The sequence below is a fragment of the Mustela erminea genome, chromosome 4 (assembly GCF_009829155.1).
Source record: "Mustela erminea isolate mMusErm1 chromosome 4, mMusErm1.Pri, whole genome shotgun sequence".
NCBI classification, from domain to species: domain Eukaryota; kingdom Metazoa; phylum Chordata; class Mammalia; order Carnivora; family Mustelidae; genus Mustela; species Mustela erminea.
Window position 1 is genome coordinate 37424729 of NC_045617.1, and position 26032 is coordinate 37450760.

At 33.6% G+C, this 26032-nt stretch overlaps 1 protein-coding gene across 7 annotated transcripts in view; it reads left to right on the plus strand.

Annotated features, from left to right (window-relative positions):
* EPHA7 (EPH receptor A7) overlaps nt 1–26032 on the plus strand; it is a 170697-nt gene that overhangs the window by 44484 nt on the left and 100181 nt on the right. For all 7 annotated transcript variants that reach the window (XM_032339035.1, XM_032339032.1, XM_032339033.1 and 4 more), the window contains exons 4-5: nt 17121–17276; nt 18133–18468. In XM_032339035.1, the coding sequence (XP_032194926.1) occupies nt 17121–17276; nt 18133–18468 (492 nt within the window). The remainder of the gene's footprint in view (nt 1–17120; nt 17277–18132; nt 18469–26032) is intronic.

Here is a 26032-nt window from a genome sequence, read left to right on the forward strand (position 1 = left end):
AATGATGTTATTTCAAAGAATTCTTTATACATGATTTCTTTAGCTGTCAAAACTATTAAATGAATTCCAAAATCGAAACTTCCAGACATTTAGGCTACATAATTTATATAATGAAGCAATTAAACAGATTGCTTGTAAAAATGTTGGAGAGGTTTTTTTTTTTTTTTTTACATTTTAAAGGAAGCAAAATATGTTAATTAAAAATAATGTTCTTTACTGTGTTAACATAATAAAGAATTATAATATTAATGATATGTATAAGGTACTTAGTATGTTCTAGGCACTTTTATAAGTTCTTTAGTCCACAAAACAATCCTATTTGGAAAAAACTTACTTTTCCTAGGCAGTTTCCTATCGAATGGTCTAGTGATACATCTAGCATTTGAACCTAGGGTTTGAACTCAAGGTGTTTGATTCCATAGCCTGCATTCTTACAGACTGTCCTCTACTAATCTAATAACTTTTTCTTAACTATCAATATATATTCATATATACATGTTTCTTCTATTTTGGCAAGTAAAATCATAATCTACATATGTTTACATGAAACATTAACATCCTGGGCACTATTAAAGATTAGCTTACTGAGGCATAACACTCAGAAAGAAGACATCAAAGGAACAAACTCTGGTGAAATATAAAGGAAACATAATTAACACCTTTACATTTGATTGAAAGAATATGATAACTCTCTTGGAAGACTATAGTGAGAGCGTAAGGTACCCTGCATGAACTAGCTAGCTAGAGACAGAGATGTAAATCTTAGCTATAGTGTTTAATTATAGGCAGGGCAAGAGACAGGAGGGACTCAGTTGCTTAAACCAGAGGTCAGATACAGCTTCAAAGAAGATGTGATTTGGAATTGTAGCAAATGCATTTGTAATGAATCTTCTTCAGAAGGTTTAGCACTCCATAGCTTACTTCTTGATATAAATAGCTCTGAATTCGAGCCTGACTCTAAAAAAAAATGCTCTAGTTAAATACCTTTTGTGAGACTGTATGTTATTTTGGTACTTTCTGTTAGCTGGAAATTCAGTATTCTACTATTTTCTTATTATTTCTTCTAACATCTGATAAATTAATTTTTATTTATTGTTATGCTTTTCTCCCTGAAAGTTAATAGGAGTATTTATGAAACACTGAGGTGCACTGTGAAAGGATTTATTCTTTCATATATTAATCAAATATGTAAAATGGGATTTGAAGTACAATTTATTTTTTCCTTTAGCAGGAAAGCATGCAATATATTTATCTGTTAGTAAATGACATGCTTATGTTGAGTTCATGATCCTTCAGAAGGGAATACATTTGAGGAAAAGAAAGGGTAATGAATATAACTTAAACCTTTGTCTTTCTAGAGATATAACTTGGGGGATGTTGGTAAATCTTTCCTGAATACTAAAAATACTGCTAATTTTGATACTATCATCAAACTCACTAATTAAATTACCTCCATAACACAATATAATAATCTTATGTGGTAAACAGCCAACAAACTAGTCATATATCAAATTCCAGAGAATCAAGAATATATATTGATTGTCAGATTGAAAAACTATTCCATAGTATTTCCAGAAGTTACACTGAATAAGGGAAATATGATTTTAAAGTATTTTGCTTGGGTTTCCTGTTCAACTAGAGTATTGATTGAAACAATTTAACTATAGGATCCTCTATTTCTAAAAAATTGGGGCTTCTGTTTCATACTTCATACAAATTCTTACAAATCATACAAATTCTTGAAGAACTAGTTATATGGAGCATTTGGATTTTAAAAAAAGATAAACATTTTTTGCTGATAGAGTTTCCTGCTGAATTTATTTTTGATTTTGGATATTAAAGCAACAAAGTATAATTTTAGGTTATGTTAATAAAATTAAATGTACTATAAACTGTAGAGAGAATGTGCTATCAGTCATTCTAATTATAAGTTTTGATTATGTCAAAATATATAGATCCTTATTGTATTATGTAACACAACCAAATATTTAAATAGAAAATATACAAACTCTTAGCTATTGTGACGATTCTTTTAAGAAATATTTAAGTCTGTATACACTAACATAAAGAGAGTAGTATGTTTTGAGAATTTTCTACTCCCTTTGCAATGTAGCTGTTTCCAAAGAATAATAGAAGAATTCGTTTAATAAAAAATGATTTTGTGATATAGACATTAAGACAATACCAACATATGAACCTACTCAACTCTAATATATTCCATGTGAAAAGTAGAATGTTTAAACATATTAAATTACACTTAGGTTGTTAGGTTTTTGCAAGCATTGTACATTGTACAGATAGGTATTTAATGCATTTCATGAACAGAGAATTACAAAATTTAGACAAACCGCATGCCTTTTGAAGATATAACTTAGATGGAAAATTTCATAAAACAGATATAATGAAGATAATCGGTAAAGAGTGGTGCACCTAATTTTGATAAAAAAATGTTCCCTCCAAATTGTATTTTTTTTTAATTTTTTGAAAGATTTTATTTATTTATTTATTTGACACACAGACAGAGATCACAAGTAGGCAGAGGGGGAGAGGGGGAAGCAGGCTTCCCACTGAGCAGAGAGCCTGATGTAGGACTCGATCCCAGAACCCTGAGATCATGACCTGAGCTGAAAGCAGAGGCTTAACCCACTGAGCCACCCAGGTGCCCCTCCAGTTGTAATTTTGCAAAAAATTTTATAGAATCAATACTTTTCTATTTCTTTGATAAAAGAAGGATTTCATTTTGGGAAAATACAAGAACTTCACAAACCTTTCCTGACATTGTGGCTACGCATACTCTTTTAACACCTGTAGCTTGAAAAGATCCACTCTTTAGGCTCCTTCTTAAAAGACTACTAATTTAAACTACAGAATAATCATATTGAAAAACTGCAAATGGAAAAGAGTGGCAAAAGTCATATTCTTGAAAAGTTAGGATTGTCTCCTCTTACCATTGTTGTCATTAGTCTTGTCTTGCCATAGGTATTGTTTACTGTTTTCATTATGGTGTAATTAAAAGCATATGAGGGGCGCCTGGGTGGCTCAGTGGGTTAAGCCTCTGCCTTCGGCTCGGGTTATGATCTCAGGGTCCTGGGATCGAGTCCCATATCGGGCTCTCTGCTCAGCAGGAAGCCTGCTTCCCTCTCTCTCTCTCTCTCTCTGCTTGTCTCTCTACCTACTTGTGATCTCTCTCTGTCAAATAAATAAATAAAATCTTTAAAAAAAAAAAAAAAGAAAAGCTCTCTTCCCATCTCTTGACCTCAGTTCTCTAAAAAAAAAAATAAATAAAAAATAAAAAAAATAAAAAAATAAAAGCATATGAAAATTATCTATCATCAGATTCCTAGTTTTGTCATTAGTATACATCCACTTACAAAGGGGTTTCACAAAGTCTTATCCAGTGCTTGATTATCCCTAAAAGTCGATTACACTGTGGCATGTAGACATTCTGTTTGTTTAGATATATACACACTGGTATTCTAATTACTCTTTTGCTGAACATTTACAAAAGAGTAATTCAACTAAAATGATGAAAAAATTTACTCTAAAAGTATTGTCTGGCCTATCCCAACGGGTTTCCATCTGTGACTGTATCTTCACAATGCATTTTCTGTTTTTCTCCTATATGTTCTTTACCATTAATTTTACATGCAATCTTGGAACTGCTTTTTTCCTTCATTATTATCTGTATTCTTGTGTAAATTGATATTTTCAAAATGTTTAGGTGGGTTTTGAGATGATTTGATTCTGATTAATTAGGAATATTTAATGCACTGCTAGCTTTCTGTGCATAATACTGTATTATAGTACCATTATATTCTAGTTTGTCCTTTTCTTTCTAAGAACTTCCAACACATTTTTCATTTGGAAATTTACACATTTACATTATTATCCTTTACCATGAGAAAACAATATTTCACTTATAACGTTTTCATTTTTTTCAGATTTAAATATATTTTGTAGTGCTTGCTTCGGCAGCACATATACTAAATATATTTTGTAGTACTTGCATTACTTTCTCTGAGCTCTTTCTTTCTTTCTTTTTTCTTTTTAAGTATTATGGTATGTTAGTCACCATACAGTACATCATTAGTTTTTGGTGCTGTGTTCCATGATTCATTATTCACGTGTAACACCCAGTGCTACATACCATACTTGCCTTCCATAATACCAATCACCAGGCTAACTTATTCCCCCACCTCCTTTCCCTCTAAAACTTCAGTTTGTTTCCTGGAGTCCATAGTGTCTCATGGTTCTTCTCCTACTCTATACCCCCCCTTCATTTTTCCCTTCCCTCTCTTAATGTCTTCCATTCTTTATGGTAGGGTACTTTATGTTCTTATCCAGTTTTCCCGTTCTTTTAGGTTTCAGTTTTTAACCTGAAAAAAGTAAAATATTATAGCTACGTATAAATAGGCTTTAACCCTTAATTTTGCTATGCCCCTTCCCATAGGTTGTATACAAAATGGATTTATATTAGATACATCTTAGATAAGATAAAATGAATTTATCTTAGAAATTGAATGCAAAAACATAAAGGTATAGAAGGGTGTGTGGATATATGTGTGTTTATGCTCATTATAAAAGAAAAGATGTAACAGCCCATTGTATTTAAATTAGTTTTTTGTTTACAATAATTGTTTTTAAAAGTTAGAAGAGAGCCAGTAAGAAATAAATTGAAATCATTTTTCATAATGTAAGGCATCAGTGATGTTTCTGTGTTTTCCAATAGAAATGTTAATTATAAGAATTTATTTTAATAGCGGCCTGTCTAGTTCCAAATTACTAACAGAAATGAAAGTATATGTGTACTTTTTCGATATGGCAATTCTGGACTACCCAGGACTAGAATACTCTTGTTTTTGAGTCTGGATAGGTCATATATTTAAGGAAAAAATGGTCTTCTTTTTAAGAATGTAGAGCTATCACTTGATCTTTTTTGTCTTAGAAAAGAGCCTTACACTGACAGTGTTATTATGATTTACAATTCACAACTAGTAGTTTTCCCTTTCTTGGAATTTTTCTTTCCCAGTTTCAAAGAAAGATGCTCTAATTATGTGCTTATAAAATATTTCGCATCTCATTCATGTACTTATTCATATCACCATGTTAAGAATGCTCGTAGAATCATGTTAGAAGTTATCTAAAGCATTAATCTAAACATGGCCGTGCAGTTGTCTTCTCGCACAGCCTAACAAGGCTCCTCAAGAGTGAAAGGCCATGAAATGTCTTTCCTTAGCTGATGTAGTCAGGACTCTACTACAATGTACTTAAGAATGTGCCATGCTGTTTCCATTGATCTGATTACTATAAAAAGTTTACTAAGTTGTGTTGGTGAATTAGCCTCTGGTAAGTAGGATAGTTATTACCAGATGCCTAATATTGCAAGATGAATAATGATTCTTTCATTCAGTAAATGCAGGTTAACTTCCTGCTATGTGCTAGACATTGTGTGAGGCTCTGGAATCTACAGACACATAAAATCTCTGCCCATGAGGGTCTCACAGGGAGGTGGAAGAGACACACATGGAGAAATAATCATGACACCGTTAATGCGATAATTGTGGTGTGTTGTGCAGACTGCCTTGTACCGTCCTCCTTGGTAGCTTTAGGAGGAAGTAAAGCTTTTAACTGGTTCATGAAAGATGAATTAGTTATTCATAAAAACAGGAACTAAACTAGATGTCTTTTTACATGTCTAATGTAGCTACCGTTACCAAAAATATTTTTTATTAAAAATGTATTAAACAATAACCTAATCGTACCTACATTCACTTTTTGTAAAATGCTATGAGTGCAAAGTAGATCAGGTACAGATAGAGCTGTGTCCAATTATTTGCTTTGTGTGAAGATTAAAAATGAAAAATTGGTTTTCTGTTATTAAGTAATAGGAAGTATGGGAATCCAGTTACAGAATTCTTATTGTTTTATTTCTAACAATTCTGGTTATCTCAGAACTCTACATACATACATACATAATGTGTGTATGTATGTATAAGTCTGTTTGCTTGAGGGTGTATGTGTGTGTATGTGTGTGTACATGTAGTGAGCTCCATTTTTTGAAAAAAGGATTGCGCTCGACAACATCATTTGTTGTGAGGATTTATTCTGCCTGTTACTTTCTTTTATTTCTAAGAATTAAGGATTGAGTGAATATCCTCATTGTCCTGCTGCATCTTTTTAAAATGTTGTGCTTCAGGGCAAACTGATTTCTTTATGATCTTCAGAAAATTTTCCACTGACATAACAGAGATGATTATTTATCTCCCCACATGTTCAAACTGCCTTAAACTGCTTTAGGGTTATTTGCTTCACAAGACTTAGTATTGATCTACATTACATAACTGACTAAATAAGGAAAAAAATACTGGTCTTCATAATATAGCTAGAAAGATTGTTTTAACTGATGATTTTTGTTTTAATCATTTTTGAAATTTTTGCTGAAAACTAATGGTAAAAATTTGATGTTTTAAAAGACTGGTTGAAATGGAAGGATGGCTCTTTGTTTTAAGAAATTAAAGGGAATTATTTCTTTTCATTTTGGCTATAGATCTTGAAAACTTTTTCTATGGATAGACAGATTTAAGTGTATTGTGGGAGAGAAACCAATTATTGATGAATCACTAACGTGATACTTTAATTTTCATTCTTTGAATTGAACTAAAAGTGCTCACTTTATTAAATATGATTAAATTTCAAACATTTGTATTTATATGCACATTTCATGCCCTGCTAAATTTTTGAACTCGAAGTAACCTGCTTTTATGAAATATTCTAATGTTGCCAGATCCACTATTAGCTTCACTGAAAGACAAAGCAATAGCTGCCACAAATAACTCTCCAGTTTAAATATAATTGGTCAATAATGTCCCTTCCCACATTTCCTGCATGTCTACCTGTGCCGAGTAGTTTTCTCTCTTCACATTGATGAAATGCTACAGCTCTGGCAGGAAAGGTGACTTTAGAGTCTGTATTCACCACTGAAATAGGAGATAATTAAACACATTGCAAAAGATACAAGTTAAGGCACAATATATATAATTTACATAATGATTTCTTATGAAATACCAGAAATTTAATTAGCTTAAGCACATAAGCAACTGATTATCCATACCATTTAATGCCAGATCAAAGGTAATATGTATTTAGAGATCATAATATTTGCTTTTTGGTGTACATAACTTTGGTCCACTGCCTTGCATGATGCAAAGAGTAGGCAAACAATAATTATTAAGTCAGGGCAGGAATGAGTAATTTGTCTAATAATTTGTGTTTTTTGTTTGCACACACATCTGATAATGGAGAATCGGCTTGTTGTTTATCACAGGTAGAAACTAGGGTGAGATCAAAACAGCATGGAGATTGGCATTAAGAAATAATTTTAATGGTTATTTATTGAGTGCTTATTCTCCACCAGGCACTGTGCTAGATTTTTCACATGAATTATGCACTTTAATTCACAGTAGTCTCATGAGATAGTCTTATTATTAGGTTTCTCTACTTCTGATATGGAAAAACTGGGCGCAGAGAACTTAAGCAGATTTGCGAAGTTTACACAGCTAGGACAAGCTTGAGGGGAAGCCAGTGTCACAATTTGTATAATGGGCATGTTGTATTGTCTTTTCAGGATTGTTGAAGTCAGACTTTCTGTGGTGAAATTAACAATATCTGTCATTCAGAATGTGAATTTCATCCTTGAAGAGGTGTTGTTTTAAAATGATTATTTTAAAACCAGAGTATTGATCTTTTAAAAGAAGAATCCTCACTCATATATTTTGCATCACTTTTTGTCTATAAAGCCTCCATTGTCTGAACTTTCTTGGTATGTTTTCAAAACTGTGAGGAATGGCTTAGTGTAATGAGAATGAATAATAAAACTGAAATTATAAAACTTACAGTCTTATAACAAATATAAGAGAGATATTTGAGTGTAAACTTAACAGTGGCCTAAATGCTATAGTAAATTGTGCCTTCACCTAAAATCTTCCCAACACCAGCCAGTGTTTAAGAGCGCTTCTCTTTGCAGCCTCTTGCTCATAATCATAATGCCCTCAAGGAAATCTTTTAGTAAAATAAAATAATTCTGCATCACAAATAAGCCTTTTTTTTTTTTTTTTTGGTCACCCTAGCTTCCCCTAATTTAAGTGTTTTCAGTCATCCCTGAGGACCCAATAGTTACACTTGTTTTGCTATAGACTTGAATTAGGGTTAAAATTACTCTGTTTCAGTCCTTTTCCAGTAGGTTAATAAACCCTACGTTTGTGTAGGTAATTCAGTTGTTCTCTCTGTGGGTTGATCTCTCAGAATGAACCTATGAGAACAATATTGAGCGAGATCCAGAAGGGTCTGATTTCATTATGTGTATTCCCTTTTAATGGGAGTCAGTTTTTAAGTTATTCATATAATTTAAGAACTCCACTTCTGGATTCTTACCTGCATGAACTGAAGTGAATGTGCACATGTCTGGGAACACAGGCCATGTTTGACCACAATGGCACCAGGAGGGCCGGAGGTGAACTGCTAGGCAGATGCATCTTGACACAATATGTGCCATTGCCTATCAGGCATGGAATACAGAGGCAAGCCAGGTCTTTCATACTCTTGCTGAGGCACCACTCAAAGACGAAGTGAGTGTAATTATATGTGGGGTTTTGGGGATTTGGTGATGGGGGCTGAAGTATGCATGTTTTTAAATAAAACATTTCAACAAAAAACATTGTAGGGAAGTTTAATAGCTAGATAACTGATTACTGTGTTATTGTGAAGATGTTTTTATAAATAGAAATATATTTATGTATACATAAGATATACATAAATATAAAACTACTTTATATAGTTTTATATATTGTAAGTATGTATAAAATAGAAAACGATTTTCTATAGTTTTATGTAAATATATAGAATTAGTATGTCTATAATACTTAGTAAATAATAACAAGGAAACAAAGGCACTGAACTCCAGGAATGTGAAGTGATCTCATCCAAAGTGCATGTGAGTAAATGGTGGGGTAGATTTGAACACAGATTTTTTTTAGTTAAAACCCAGTTCTCCTTTGTTCTATCACATTGCCTGTTTAACATAACTCATATTTGTAAAATAGAATAAGAAGATAAGACCAAAGAGATCTCAGTGTCCTAATTTGATATTTTTTACTCTTTTTTATCATTTTGGTGGTGACATCATTACAGCAATTTTCTGGTAAAATAACAAGTATCTTAATGTCAAACCTCAGTAAAATTCCTAACGTATTCCAAACTGATAATAAAGGACAAAAACGCTGTCTTTACATAATGGGTTGTTTTCTTTTCTCTTACAGCCTTTTTAAAGTTTTAATGTAAAACTTTAAAAGATTCTTATTTTACCTGTTTCTTTTCCACTGTATGGTATTAACAAAACATTAAGTACTCAATTAAATAACACACATATATATATTTATAATGCCCTGAAATTAATTTTTCTTTTGTTAGTTTCAAAAAACCCCCAGTATTTTCAGCACTTGAGCACCTGTTATCACGAACTTTATATTCCTCATCATTTCTTCTCTAAACTCCTACAAGTTAGCTGTAGGGTAATATGGATGGTGCCTGGCAAGCTGTAATACACTCGTTACATCATGTTGTTTTTATCCTCTCTGCCCGCTGTTCATTCTCAATGTGAAAAATCATAGCATATCAGTGACAGGAGGTCTGGCTTTCAGGCAGACTTTTGTAATTATTCCCACTGAGGCCCTGTCAATAGGATTAAAAAACAGATTCTGGATCTGTCCATCCCAGATGAGGTCAGCACTTTGAGCAGTGGGAGTACTATTTCTGCAAGCTGCGCTTTCCCCTTTGCATTACAGAGCATAGACATTAATATGACACAAGTATTTGAAAGAGCCTATGGAAACAGACTAGCTTTGCTCTGAATTAGGCCCTGGATTAAGTTCAGTGTCCATCTGCAATAAATAAAATAACAACAGTCATTAGAATCCCTAACTAAGTGTGTGTGTAGGTTCTACAACAATATTAAGGCCCAGAAAGTTCCAGTTACAGAACAATCCTCTTATAGTTCATAATTAATAAACTCTTTGCAGCTGTGTAACTGTGGCCGGAAACATCTGCAAAGCCTCATATTTTACACACAGACATATACACATAATTCCTTCAGAAAAAGTTCAATTGTGCTTCAAATCGCAGGTCTGGAAACAGAGTGTGAGACCTGAAGAAGCTGAATCTGTGGTATTTGCTTAACTTATGGTAGGAGAAAGGTGGTGGGGGGGGGGCTGGGGTTTCCCTTGTCTGACAAAGAGATGAGGGTAAACCAAAATAATTTTTAAGGTCTATTCAGATATTCACATAAAACTAACTCTGTATAATTAAAAATCTCTCCTAATTATAAGTGTGATTTTGATAAGACTCTTTTTCTATTGTTAAAAAATTTTTCAAATAAAATTGCTACTCTTCAGATAAAAGAAAAATTGTTATTTATGAAACTAAAATTAACACATGGGTAAACAAATATATTGATTATAGATTATAACCTGGATTATAGGTTTAAAATTTTCCAATATATTTATAATTCATATTTAATTTGTTATGCCTCACTACAGCTTTAATTTTTTCTTAAAATTTATTTATTTATTTGGGAAGAGAGAGAGAAAGAGAGAAGGTGAAAGCCTGCAAGTGGGGAAGATGCAGAAGAGGGAGAGAAGCAGATTCCCCACTGAGCATGGAGCCCTCTTGTGGGGCTTGATCTTATGACCCATGAGATCATGACTTTAGCTCCAATCAAGAGTCAGGCACTTAACCAACTAAGTCACCCAGGTGCCCCCTAACTATGGCTTTATAAAAATAGATGAATATAGGGTGTAAGAGTTAGAAAGACAAACTAGCACACTATCAACAGATGTAATTTGGCATTTTTTCTTAATGTTTGCTTACTCATATGTTCAATTTGAAGTTATATTATTAATGTATTTCTTTTTTTTTTTAAGATTTATTTATTTATTTATTTGACAGACAGAGGTTACAAGTAGGCAGAGAGGCAGGCAGAGAGAGAGAGAGGAGGAAGCAGGCTCCCTGCTGAGCAGAGAGCCCGATGTGAGGCTCGATCCCAGGACCCTGGGATCATGACCTGAGCCGAAGGCAGAGGCTTTAACCCACTGAGCCACCCAGGCGCCCCTGGATTTCATTGTATATATCAGCTTTATTGAAACATAATTCACATACTGTACAATTCATCCATTAAAGTGAACAATTCAATGGTTTTTCAGTATAGACATGAGTTGTATGACCGTCATTATAAATCACATTAGAGCATTTCCGTCACCTCAAAAAGAAACCTTACACCCATTAATAGTCACTCTCCATTTCCCCTCACTGCCTCAGCTCCTCAAAGCCGCTAATCTACGCTTTGTCTCTATAGGTTTATCTATTCTGGGCATTTCATATAAGGGAAATGTTTTTGTGATTGGATTCTTTCACATAGCCTCATGTTTTCAAGGCTCATCCATCCATGTTTGATCACTGAATAATATGCTATTGTGTTTATTCATTAGTTGATGCACATCTGGGTTTCTCCTTTTGGGGCTATTATGAATAATTTCACTGAGAACATTTATGTGTAAGTTTTTGTGTCGATACACATTTTTATTTCTCTTGGGTATATACATAGGAGTGGAATTTTTGGCTAATCTGGTAGCTAAGCACTTTTAACTTCTTTAGAAATTGCCAGTTTTTGTTTAAGTGGCTGTACAATTTTACATCCCTAACAGCAAGGTATGAGGCTTCTAACTCTTCCATGTTCTTGCTAACACTTGTTTTAGCTACCCCCCCCTTTTTTTTCTCTTATAACCATCCTACTGGGTATAGGTAGTATCTCGTTATGGTTTTGATTTCTATTTCTGTGCTGGAAAATCATGTTGATCATTTTTGTGTGTGTTCATTGGCTGTTGTATGTCTTCCATATAGAACTATCTATTCACATTCTATGCCTATTTTTGATTGGCTTATTAATGAATTTTCATTCTTCATTTTACTTTTCCTAAAATTCTGTTTTATTAGATTTCTTAATAATATCTCATTTTTCCTCCCTCATCAATTTTATGGTGAAGATATCTTGTCATGCATTCTTTAGAAATTTTGATAGTTGGAGAAAATTTTGATAGTTGGAGCATCCGGGGACTTGCTGGAAGATGGTTCTAAACATGGAAAGCTTTTAAAATACAGAAAAGTCCAGACCCTAGTAATGATTCAATTATTTTGATAAGGCCAAGTCATTAGGGTTTTTTCAAAGCATCCCTAATGTGCAGTCATGGAGGACAGTTGACCAAGATATAGATCATCAGTGCCTGAAAGTCCCGGTTGCTGTCAGTTGTGTCTGAGATTAGAAGTAGAGTTTAAGATTTCCAAAGAGTCCATTAAGGACCAGAAGAATCTTCTTCTAGAGAATAACTCTACAAGTATGTGGATTTTCTGGGATAACCAGTTTATGGGAAAGGGTCTTTAGAAATATAACCAATAGGATATCTACCCCCCCCCACACACACAAGGTTACCCTTAAAGAACCAGAGAGTCTGAGTATCTGCGTACTCATTCAGAAGGAAGAGATATTCCATTTCACCTAATTGCTTAACCTACCCAGAAATTTGTCTATGGCTTCTAGGATGACCTTTAGAATTGTTGATCTGTGTTGAGCACAGATTTGTTCTACCAGTACGCGGATTGTTCCACAGACTGTGTGCATCACGCAAGTATATGCTCAAAGTCCTGGCCCCCTGTTGCTTAAACACTTGACATCCGTTGAACACAAGTTCGGAATCTGATTGTGAGGAGAGTTTAGCTGCGAAATCAGAATACAAGACTTTAGTAACAACTCTCATGTATTTAAATGTCCTCATGTTCCAAATTTGTTGCAGTATTATTACTTTTAAATAATTCTTTTATAAATGGGAAACCCTATTGCCTTTTGTGTTCTTTTTAAAAAGAATTGAAATCTCAAACATTATTTGAACAAATGTAGTTACATAAGGGCGCTATTCTTATTGAAATATAGATGAAATTGAGCATAATAGATTATATTTATTTCATCACAGTAAATAGTATGACAGGTCTTGTAGTAGAGTGTATTGTACCATAATTTAGTGGATGTATTGCACTGTATTTTTAGTGCATGGTAAACAAGTTTCACTTGCTTCTTAGATTCCCTTTTTCTTTGATGGCTTTTCATTAGAATGGACTAAGTGAAAACTTGCTTGGTGTATGAAATCTGACAAGATTATGGTTCTCAGCTCTGGGGTAATGAACTTACATTATTTTATTCATTAGGGCCCCAAAGGACCAAAAAAAAAAAAAAAAAACCAACAGCAATCAAAAGAATCAATCCAGGTCTTCATGGTAACACTGAAAAAATACTATTACTCAAATAATAGGTGAAAGATTATTTTTACAAAAATAATTAAATATGGAACACAAATTTTATACATATTCCCAGTCTTCATCAGTCTAGTGAACATTACCTAAAAATAATCTTTAATTTAAAAAAGCAAAAACATCAAGAGGCAGGAAATTAAAATTGTATGTTTCTTGTTGTAACTAACTTTACCATAGCACTTGTATTATATGAATTAAAGTTTACCCTGAGAGTTCAAATGCTATTGAACAAATTGAGAAACAAAGCGAAGAAAGAAAAGTTTCAAAGCCACATTTGGACAATATCTAGCAAGTTATTCTTGCATACTTCATAGCTGTGTATAAAGGGAATGTATCCTTGAGGTTTCAGAAGACATTTACCTCTAAAAACTTTTGTACTAGTAATTTTTGGAAAGCCAGCTACATTTATAGAGAGGAGAGACTGCCTTGACTTCCACATAGCCTTTTCAGGAGCCTTTGCAGGGGTCCCCTTGTTCTTCCCTATGTGGCTGATTGTGGGGTGCCACTTCCCCCCATTTCTTGCATTGAGTATTTTACTCAAGCTATTTTGTATAGATATCTCATCTAAAATTGTAATTTTAAGAGCAGCTGTTAACTTCCTCCCCAAACTTTTTTACCACCCAGTTGCTCACTATTATCCTAAGAGATACAGCTTATGCCTTTGCATGTTCTTGGCTTTGCTCTTAACACCATTGCTGCAAAGATTTTGTACTTATTTTTAATAACTCTAAATTAATAGTCTTCCTAGAGATTAGGTGAAAACTGTCTTGTCACAACTTATTATTTTCAATATTAACTGAACTGAAACAGAATATTACTTCAAAGAAAAAATGTTAAGACTTTGATGACCACATTTTTCCGGTACTGCCTCTATCATTATCTATTTAATGATACCCATGCATGTAGGCCACAATTTTGCAGGCATCTTCGATGCCAAAATTCACAGTGCAATTGAGAATACCTATTTAGTATCTCTTCTATGAGGTGTGCTAGGCTATTATTTCATAGCTTTCTAAATTAAAATAATAGCTTTAAATTAGTAAAAGGGTATAATGAAAGACAACAAGGACCCATCAAAAATTAATTTTTAGGGTAACTAGAGCCCTGGAGACCCAGTGAATAAGTGCCAGACTTTGGCTCATTGAGCAGTCAAGGCTGGTGGATAGCATATGGTTGAGTATCAGCAGTCCTGTGTTCTAAATCCAGTTTTAACCTAGACAAACAATTATTTGAAGAACTCAGGTTACTTTTGCTTCAAATCTGCTTTCCCATCTGTTAAAGTGGCAATGGAATTTAATGTAACTTTGAAAGTTGAGTGATAAGGATTTTAAATTTCTCCACATTAGGATCCATATATATTCTACAAACCATGCAAGTTGAGCAAGAAATGTCCCTCCTTATTTGTAAGAAAAATAAACTACGCCTTTATTAGAAGCTTTTATTTGCAATGGGAGAATGAGGATTCTGCGGGATTCCACTAGGTAGTGTGCTGCCTACTAATTCTGGAAGCTTTCCCTAGTAGATGGTAAATTACGTTACCATTGTGCTTCCCATTTCCCTGCTCCCTAGCCTCCACTCCTTGTAAAAACTGACACACGGGTCATGAAAGATGGTCAGCACATATCTCTTCTAACTGGCTCTTTCTTTTTCTTTTTAAATTCTCTGGTCCTTAATGTTATCAAAGTGCAGGTTGTGAGTAAAACATGATCTTCTCTATCTTACGGATATCATATGTGATCACTTAATTATAGACAATACATAAAGCAAGGTACAGTGAATACTTAAAAGAGAGGAATTTCTATCCAAAGAAACCCTTGCCAAATCCTTTATTTTACTAGTTAACCATTTTTATGTGGCAAGATCGTATCTTTAGAAACATTTTATTTTATTTTATTTTATTTTTTTAAAGATTTTATCTACTTATTTGACAGACAGAGATCACAAGTAGCAGAGAGGCAGGCAGAGAGAGAGAGAGAGGAGGAAGCAGGCTCCCCACAGAGCAGAGAGCCTGATGTGGGGCTCTATCCCAGAACCCTGGGATCACGACCTGAAGGCAGAGGCTTTAACCCACTGAGCCACCCAGGTGCCCCTAGAAACATTTTAAAGAGTTATATTTTTGTTATACTATTTTGCAATCAATCTCATTTTCTCTGTGCCTTAGATTTGCAGTAATTGCTACATGTGAAGTTGTATTAAGCTTCTTTTCCTAAGATGTTTGTGAATGCTTCCTCTTCTATGAAATGCGGTAGCTGTAAAGGCAGACTGGCTTCTGAAGATAGTAGTGGATCATATATTTACAAGGAGATGGTTGTAGTTCTGTTTACATATCTATCAATTACCTTTTGCAATATAACACGTCTTTAAGTTATTAAGTATCTAAAACACTTGTCTCATTTGTGTGAAATAGCATTATTTCTTGAAGCTCAAAAGATGATTTTGAACTCTCAATTGATCGTATTGTGCATTAAATACTGAGCATGTGGACAAAAGTAGAGAAAGACTCAGTATACCATTTTGATAAGATAGAATTGTTTATCCCACTTGAAAATGAAAATGCACTTAAGTTCCTGATGCCCGAGTTGAGGACATTACATAAATGTGAATATATTAAGTTAAAAGTCATAATTGAATTTATGTTAAACATTCACTAATCTTTCCTTATAGATAATGATTAATTTCTATTAAATTTGAAGTCACTAAAACCTAAGCATATATTCATTTGATAAAGTGAAGGGTAAATTAAACTTATTTAATATATTCAATGTATGAAACCATTAATTAAAAAAATTTGTTGAAATAATGAAAATTTAATTTGCTTAATTTTAATTAAAGATAAATATATAAAATGATCAATGATAAAAAATTGTTCAAGACTGCTTGGACTTAGTAGAAAATAGGATATAAATGAGTAAAAGCAGCCTCAGTAGGAGGTGATAGAGACATTCTTTGTACACGTCTATTCATTCCTGAGAGCAGTTGCTATGTTAGTGTGACTATTGTTAACCTCTCTTGCAGAGGAGAAACAGTCATCATCTGTTTACAGTTGAAGGCATTCTCCTTATTTCTGGTGGAATAGGTTTCTCCTTCTCATAGGATTTTGTTATTTTTAGTAACAGGAAAGTTCACTTAATGGAATGCAGCCTGCCTTATAACTTAAAATTGGTTGAAATGATATCTTGATGTTTTTTGAAAATTTGGGAGGATATACATTTCTACCATTTTCCGATGAAATTTTTGTATCATTGCTATTTCTAGTCAGGTAATTAAAACTATTTTAATATTTTTCAAAATGAACCAAGTAAACACATAAAGTCAATTTACTGCCACATTATATTAAGAAAACATAACTTTGAAGTATGTTAATTTGTATCAACAAATAAGTAAATTATATTGAAAATGAACTCATCTGAATTAAATATCCTATATTTCTGTCCAATTAAGTTATGTTTCTGTTCAGTTTTGGGCTCTAGATTTTTAACTGATGCCAATTATAGGTGCAAGTTGACATATCATTTGATTTTTATTATTTCACTTTAAAATGCAGTATTAATAAAACTGGGTTATTGACATACATGGAAACAAAATTTTACCATAGAGAGCTTGTTTTTTGGAAATTAAATTTCCTATTTTATTCTTTGCTAAATATTACTGAAATTAAGAACATCTATTTGCTCTCATGTTTCTATTTTCACTTTCTTTTGCATACCCAGCCTGTGGCCGTGGGTTCTACAAATCTTCCTCTCAAGATCTTCAGTGCTCTCGTTGTCCAACTCACAGTTTTTCTGATAAAGAAGGCTCCTCAAGATGTGAATGTGAGGATGGGTATTACAGGGCTCCATCTGATCCACCGTATGTTGCCTGCACAAGTAAGTTCGTATTAGTAAAGTAAGGAAGGACTTTCAGAAGCCTTCCACTCGTTTATATTATTGTGACATTGTTGAGATAGGCTTCGGATTTGTGAGTGCCTTCTTCGTTTGTAGTAAATGTTTACATTTTTTCATGTGCTGATAAGGCAAAATAATAATAGAAAATAGATACATCTTATGTCATCTTTAGTGAGACTTTCACATCTGCAAAATCAAGATGCATCTTAATGATATTTTTCACTTGCATCCAATAAGAATCACAAATAAATGTAAGAATTATTTGAGTCTTACTTAGATGCGAAATGTGATTAAAAAGTCATGGTTTCCAAATTAAAATTCCATCACTAAATAGAGCAAATCTCACATCTTGGTGCTTCAGTTAATGAATGTTGGAGCGACCCAAATCCAAAGCCAATCCCAGACTTCCTGTAAATCATTCTTGAGCACATTAAGAATGAATAGATGTATTCTCCGTTATATGGTTAAAAGGGAGACTATTTTTAAACAACTGCACAACTGTTTTTTTTAGGTGCATTAACTGTTCTTTTTAATTGCTTGGAAGAAAAATAGCTAAAGACTGTGGCAAAAGTACAAAGACAGTTGTTATCCTGTTTTCATTTTGACATATTAAATGGAAAATAAATAAAGCCTCTTGCCAAGTGAATTCAAGGAGGCTTTTATGCAGCTTCTCTAGGAAAGGTAATGAAATGTTTATGTAAAAGAAAGCATTTCAACTAGTTTTCTGTATGGTAATTGAGCCACTAGCTTAATGGCCCATTCTGATCCTTTCATTCATGTCTTGGGTTTGTTTTTTTCTATTTTTGTTTATTTGTTTGTTTATTGTTGGTTTCCACAGGGCCTCCATCTGCACCACAGAACCTCATTTTCAACATCAACCAAACTACAGTGAGTTTGGAATGGAGTCCTCCTGCAGACAATGGGGGAAGAAATGATGTAACCTACAGAATATTGTGTAAGCGGTGCAGTTGGGAGCAGGGAGAATGTGTTCCCTGTGGGAGTAACATTGGATACATGCCGCAGCAGACTGGATTAGAGGACAACTATGTCACTGTCATGGACCTGCTAGCCCATGCCAACTATACTTTTGAAGTGGAAGCTGTAAATGGAGTTTCTGACTTAAGCCGATCCCAGAGGCTCTTCGCAGCTGTCAGCATCACCACTGGCCAAGCAGGTATGTTTTTGTGTTTGTCTTCACTAAGTGAATAATGCGACTACATAAGTGAGGTGTCTTGCTTGGATATTTAGTTAACTTGGCTACACAGAACTCCATTATTCTAGCCTGTTGATTATTCACACCTTTAACTTTTCTTTGTTATTTCTCCTGTTGCCTATTAAACCATTGCTAGACTCATTAACATCTCCAGAGATCTGGCAGGAGAACTAAAAAGGGATAAATTGTAAGGCAGTTAAGACTGTTCTAGGACAAGCAGGTCTACGGAAAGATCTTGAGGAAGGGAGTGAAAACTCTGGACAAAATGAGATGTAGGCTGGTTCTTGCAGTTTTACTTTTTTGGGTGGTATGCCTTATGATCAAAATCTCCATGATAATTAAGAATGATGAAAGAGTTGAACGCCCTGTCTCACTTCCTGTTAGCCAATATTTTACCACATAGAATGGGATATTTGTAACATATAACAGGTTGGTGTCAAAATTTGCATGAGGGAATTTTAAGTTCATCAGTAGTAGATTGGTGATCCCATTACTGTTCATAATATTAGAGCACAGACTTGGGAGGTCTCATGAGGATTTCAAAAGAAATAGAATTAAGCAATAATAGCCATGATGATTGTGAACTCGTAACTTAGCCTCAAAGCAGTTTTCATTTACTTTTTTCTTGGCATGTGAGGTGCCCTGCTCAGTCATTCTTTGTTGTGGTATGTTTTGGAAAATACAAATTGGAAAGGAAGTTTCAGAAATTGGAGACAATCTAGATCTTCAGAAAATCTTACTACTGAAAGAAGTTTCAGAAATTGAGGGCTTTCTCAACGTCTTGCTGCTGAAAGAAGATGCTATGTAGTAGATGTAGCCAAGTGCCATGTCACCATCATTAATAAAATAGGACCTGTCCTGGAGTACTGAGTTGTGTGAGCATCATAATAAGCTTATAGCAAAGTCTTCTTGATCTTTGGTTGCCTGTCAGAAACCAGTATTATCCCAAGTTTCTGGACATAAAATAATCTATTCTTCACTTCCATTTGAATTTTAACAAAATGTTACCTATTAAATTTTATCTGCAGAATGAAATCCATGCATTTGGTCTCATGCTTACCTTTTTGAATAGATTAGTGGGCTCTTATTCTAAAGGTTTCATTTTGATGTTTATTTGAAAGCCAATTGCAAATCAGATCTCTTGTGTAAAAGCAGAAGTCTGGAGGAAAAGCAACTTAGAAAATGTTAAATTTTCAAAAATTGGACAAAAGAAATAACTAGTTGAACTTATTTGGTTTGATTCCTTGTATTTGCCTTGACCCTATTTACTGTTCTCTTCAAATCATTTGGTCAGATTTATTTGCTTGTGTTGCTTTATATTGAAATTTGTCACCATTAACTTTACAGTGAGTGAGTTCAAAACATTTAGGATTATGATTGTGACACTATCGCTGTTAGTAGAAACTCTTAGGTCTACTGAGCTAGCATTGTTATTTTATCCCTGTGATATCAAGTATGGAAGGGACATTTGTATTTATTTTTAAATGACCCAAAGTTGCTGAACTGATGCCACAAATAGAGTTCACCAAACAGACTGCTTTGGGGATCTGTTTTGTTTTAGTTTTAGTTTTTTTTTTTTTTTGCTCCTATAATAAAGAAAATATTGAATTATACACTTAAAATGAGTAAATTTGGCATATAAATTATACCTCAATAAAGATTTTAAAATTTTTAAGAAGAATAAATATAAGCAAGTTAAGAAACAATGTTTATATTTTTATACTAAAATACTGATTCAGAACTGCTTAGTCTCTATTGCATCTCAAATGCTAAAACCCCATGAATTTTGAGTTTTTTTTTTTTTATTTTTACTTTCAGAAAGAAATGCATCTAAATAAGACAGGAATCTGTGGTAATTAAAGAAGTTTATAGAATTTCTTATTTTTTATTATTTAAGATTTTATTTATTTATTTGAGAGAGAACACGGGTGCAAGTTCAAGGGAGAACAGTGGTGGGTGTGGGACAGTGCAGAGAGGCAGAGGGAGAAACAGACTCCCTGCTGTTCAGGGAGCCCCAATGCGGGGCAGAAGTTTTCCTTTATTTTATTTAATGGAGGAAATTTAGAATATATAAGTGACTATTCTATTGAATTTGTATACCATACCCACTTCCCGCTGCTTCCCGCCACCTGTATTTTTGTTCTTTCTAAAGGAGGAATGCTTTGAAATTTTGCCTGTGTTCATTACTATCTATGGAAACTGGCAGTGGTCCTTGAAATTCTCCTTCTCTATTAACTAAACAGCATCACCTCCCACCTAGTTTATGCTACAGTCATTTCAACGATGAATTGAAATCAGGATCTCTGGTCAGTTATTCCCCTCATCAGCAATCTATTGATGCCTACTATAAGGAGATTTATTAGGAGAACCTGCCCTGTGTCTGGATAAGAATAGAGTGAAGATGGAAAATAATCAGCCAGTGTTTGAAAAGTAGTGTATACACTTTGTATCTTTTCTGTTAGCTTTGCAGTTTGGAACAAAACACCCCTTCCCCACCAGTGCTTGTGGAAATGGAAGTACACTGACTACCCCTTATGCTTTGTTCGGGATAAGCATAAGGTTTTTGTGTTAAAGGACCTATGCTCCAGCCCCAACCCTGCTGGTTAGGAGCTACGTGCTTTTCACTAGATCACTGGAGTTCTATGTGACTAAAATGGAGATAAAATGTTGGATGATAGATATTGGAAAAAACTTAAAAACTCTTTAGTGTCATAAAAATATTACTGTAGCAAGTAGCAAAATGAATGCTGAATTAATCCTCTCTTTATATAACTAGCTGTGAACCTGTCAAGGCAAAACAGAGTAAAATCTTAATCTTTCCCAGTGTGTGTGTGGGGGAGACATTAATGGGGACTTGGAATTGGCAATTAGTTTTATAATCTTAGAGGGGGAGGAGTTTAATTTTGTTTTGCCTATGCAAAATATGACTGTAATCTAGTCACAAGTTATCTTAATACTGAGATTCTACTTTAAACCAATAATCATCTTTAAGATGAAGAGTGTACAGAGAATAATATGTGATATTCATATTTCAATAATTTTTGTATTTGTCAGGAACATGTGATCTACATAAACTGGCTGATATATATATATATATATATCAGTTTATGTAGATCATATGTATATATATATATATATATATATATATACATACACACACACACACACTTTTCATTGTTGTTTTATTTTGTTAGGAATGATTTGACCTATTAAGGGTGAAGTCACACATGTCAAACATATGTATGTCAGAGGTACTTTAAAAATATATAAGTGAGGAGGAAAGCACATGCATTTAATTTATGACATTATGATCCTAACTTTCCTTTACATTGGAAGGTTATCTTGAACAAAAATGATCTTAAGAATCACGTAAGTGAAAAAAAAAAAAAAGAATCACGTAAGTGTTCTTAAAAGCTGACTATTTAAATGTTATTAATAACAATTTATATATTAACAATTATAACAATTTAATATATAACAATTATAATATTAACCCAGCCAACTGTACTGAGTAGTGTGTATCAAACACTGTTGAAGACAATGTTCCTATCCTCAAGGCAGGTAAAAGTTTGTACCTACCCTAATGAAGAGCCCATACTGTAGCAGATATATTTATTTACACATCTAATATGACAGAGCACTTGAATATAAGGTGAGGCATGTTGTAGACTTTCAGGAACAAAATACAGAAACCCCAAGAAGGAATGATCCATTCTATCTGTGGGAAAAGGGAGGTCTTCACAGAAAAGATACCAGTTAGTGTTGAACATTAGATTTGATTAGATTTGATTTTGCCAGGAGAACAAGGGAATCATATTGTACACCCTCAAGAGGAGCTCACTCATTAAGACATTATAAGTGCCACTACATTCCTTCTCCAGATTAAGTGCATTAACACAAAAATGATCTGCAGAAGTATGAAAGTTCATAAAAACAGGTTAACCTAAAATTATTGTCTCTTTACAATACCTCTGTTCACTGTGGGATCTCTCAAAAAATTCAGGTCATTTTTAAAGCATACAGAATCAAAATATGTGGTCTTACCCCAAAGAAATTTAAATGACTCAGCAATTATTCTTCAGGTCAGTGAGTATGTTATGTTCATCTGTACCTTTCTCGTATAACACGGTTCTTTCTATAATCAAGCTGAACAATGAATGTTGTGCAATTAATTCCAATGAGGAAACTAGTCATACACAGGAAAAGTTAAATGATTTTACAAGAGTGGAAACATTGAGACATGAATGGAAAAGGCAAAGGATTTGATATTCGATGACATAATTACTTAATTTTAGATAAGTTATTTCAGCTCTTTGAACTTGAATTTTCTTCTGAAATGGTATCATGCTACTTGACTCCTCATATTATAGAAATTGAGCTTTTAGCTTAATACCAGTTACATTTATTAGAATAGAAGAGTGTGTTATAGTACTATAACAATTATAATAGTAGAAATAATAGAGTGAGTAGTTACTGAACACTCACTATGCTCTCAGTATTTTTCAAATGTAAAAATGAACACGAAAAGAGTGTAAAGGGGTACCTGGGTGGTTCAGTGGGTTGGGGGAATGCCTTCGGCTCAGGTCACAGCCCTAGAGTCCTGGGATCAATCCCCATGTTGGGCTCTCTTCTCCGTGGAGAGCTTGCTTCTCCCTCTCCCCTCTGCCTACTGCTCTGTCTGCTTGTGCTCTTTCTCTCACTCTGTCAAATAAGTAAGTAAAATCTTAAAAAAGAAAGAGTGTCAAAATTGAATACTTTAACTTATTTGAATTCATGTAGCCCTCCTAAGTAAAGAAGAGGTTTTGGACAGAAGACCTCTAAGAGCCTTCTTAATGCCCATAGTAAAATGGGAAATTTTAATACAATGCAAACTATACATTGTACATTGCATTATTGATTGGAATTTGAAGTAATTTATAATTGAATAAAATGTGTACAAATACTATAATTTTAATGGGATTGATAATTCTTAGAATTCTCTAGAAAGCATTGGGTAGGAATTAAAGATGAAAACTATAACCACTTGAAAGAAGACGTGATTTCCCAAGTTGAGCTCTTCAGGAAGCAGATATTTAGATGAGTATTTGGACATGCACTTGGGATCAGTGCCACAGGAGGAGAAAGGAAGGGGGCAAGACTGGAGCAAAGGGGAAGCTGAGCTCTGGTGCAGTCTCCTTGGAATCCTTAGCCAACTCCATGGGGAACTCTCCACCTGTAAGGGACCTCCATATTGCCCAGAGCTGAAGAAAGAGTGTGAGGCTTTCATACCTCTGTGTTGTCCAGACTCGGCTGCAAGAAAGAATCTAGGAAGGAGCAAGGTGTCATTTTTTAGACAAGGAAATTCTGAAGTGGGGCAGGGAACAGAGGTCTGCTTTTTTAGCAGCCATCTTGGCATCTGGGCAAATAAATTCTTTAGTCCTTCACTGAGGAGAATGTGATGGCACAGCATCCCAGATTATTGCAGTAAAATACACTGTTTACCTACAATTATTCAGTGTTGTGTAATCTTATCATGGACTGCTGTCTTTTAAGATTTTCGCTCTACTGTCCTTTACATGGGAATTTGATGATTGATTCAATGGTCTGGTGATAAATTCCTCCTCAATGAAAAAGGGAACTACTAAGAAGAGTTATTTCTGGAGGATATTAATAACAAATAAAATATCTTGGACAGAATGTTGTTTACTGTAGCATTTGCCTGTTGGCTATGATTTTATTGCCCTTTTATGAGAAACTTCAAAAGTACCCCTGCATATCTTAATTTGACTAATTTCTCTTATGTTTTACAATGTCGAGACCTTATTTCTCCGTCCAAATTAACATTTGCTTCTCTGTTCTTTCTATCTAGATTTGTAATGTTTATAATGTTCCAAATGAAATATAACGATTGAGTTATATGATAAAATATTATACATAAACAAATTTATACAAAAAGGAAATAGTAACAAAAGTCATTTCCTGTATTAGTCAGAAATAACTTCACTCACATTTATTAGTGTGACTCAACTGTGACTATTTTTCTCATAAATTAACTCAGATCATCTCATCTCAATGATTTAAAATGGTACGCCATCAAGTTATGTGTCCTGTAACTAAAATACATTATTCCTATTTAAGCTTATAAATTTTGATATTTCTTTGGAATTTATAAGCTTGATTTATATTTTAAGGGAACATGATGTTAAGAAAATACATTTTCTTGTTTGAGAGCATTTACTGATTATATTGATTAATAAGAAACCCAGCAATTTCCATAAAGTGAAATAAGATTAATGTGAAAAAAAATCCTCCACCCACTTCCAGCAAAAAAACATTTTGCAGAAATAGTATTAGTTTTATTAAAACATACGTACATAAACACACATGTATGCTACAGCAGAAAAATCAACTGAGTAAAATTCCTTTAACAGTAAGCCATTCAAAATACACATTTCTGTCATGTTTCTAGTTATTTTATAAGCCTGATGTATCTGAAAGGCAGAACAGGATACAGTCATGCTAATTCATGCCTTAGGGCATGATATTTTAGAAATTTATACATATAGTTTTGTTTAGCAAGTAAGAGTCTTAGACTCTCTTAGTGAAATTTAATTCTTTAAAGTTTAAGTATTTGTGACACCATTAATTTAAAAATAAACATATAGATACATTACCAGTTTTTCTTTAGTGGCTACCAGTAATTAAAACATATATGTAAAGGAAGATTTTTTTTGGATACTATTTTAATAAAATTGGCCACCGTGTTGGCATTGATTACTGACAATTAGGACTTACTGAGTATTTAGTATGTGCTGACCACTTCACATGTAAAGACCGGGATGTCTACACAGTATCTTCACATCCCGAACTTACCATGGAAATTTGGTAGAAAATTATATCTTTCTGTGATATGGTCTTACAGTAAATATCTTGTGGATTTTTTTCATAACACTGGTGACATATTATCTGTGAAATAACTGCTTTTCCCATTAGACTTCACAGCGTAAACAAACAGTGACCTCTTTGGTCTTATTCTCTAGCCTCTGAAACCAGCTGGGGCCAGGGCCATGCTTATTAGTAAATTTTTTATATTAAATACATAAATTCTTTGTACATTGTAATATGAAAAGAGACTTTCTAAGATTATCAAGATTAATATAAAGGATTAGTTTAATTAGAATTCAATGTAATTTTACTTATATTATGCCATAAATATATAAGAAAATGATTTCAAGTATAAACATTTTGTTATTTGGTCTCAAAACTGTAGATATATTTAGAATTTTAAAGTGAGTTTTCACCATAATTTGATATTTAAGATTTTGAAAATCTACTGAAAATAAAATTATTTTGTTTTCTTTTAATATAACACTGAATAGAGGGGCAGTCTGGGTGGTTCAGTTGGTTGGGCATCTGCCTCTTGATCTCAGCTCAGGTTTGATCTCTGGGTTGTGAGTTTGAGCCAACTGTTGGGCTCTACACCCAGCTTAAAATATATGTATATATAATTTTTATAACTTATTTTAGTATTTTCCTTTTTGTAGTT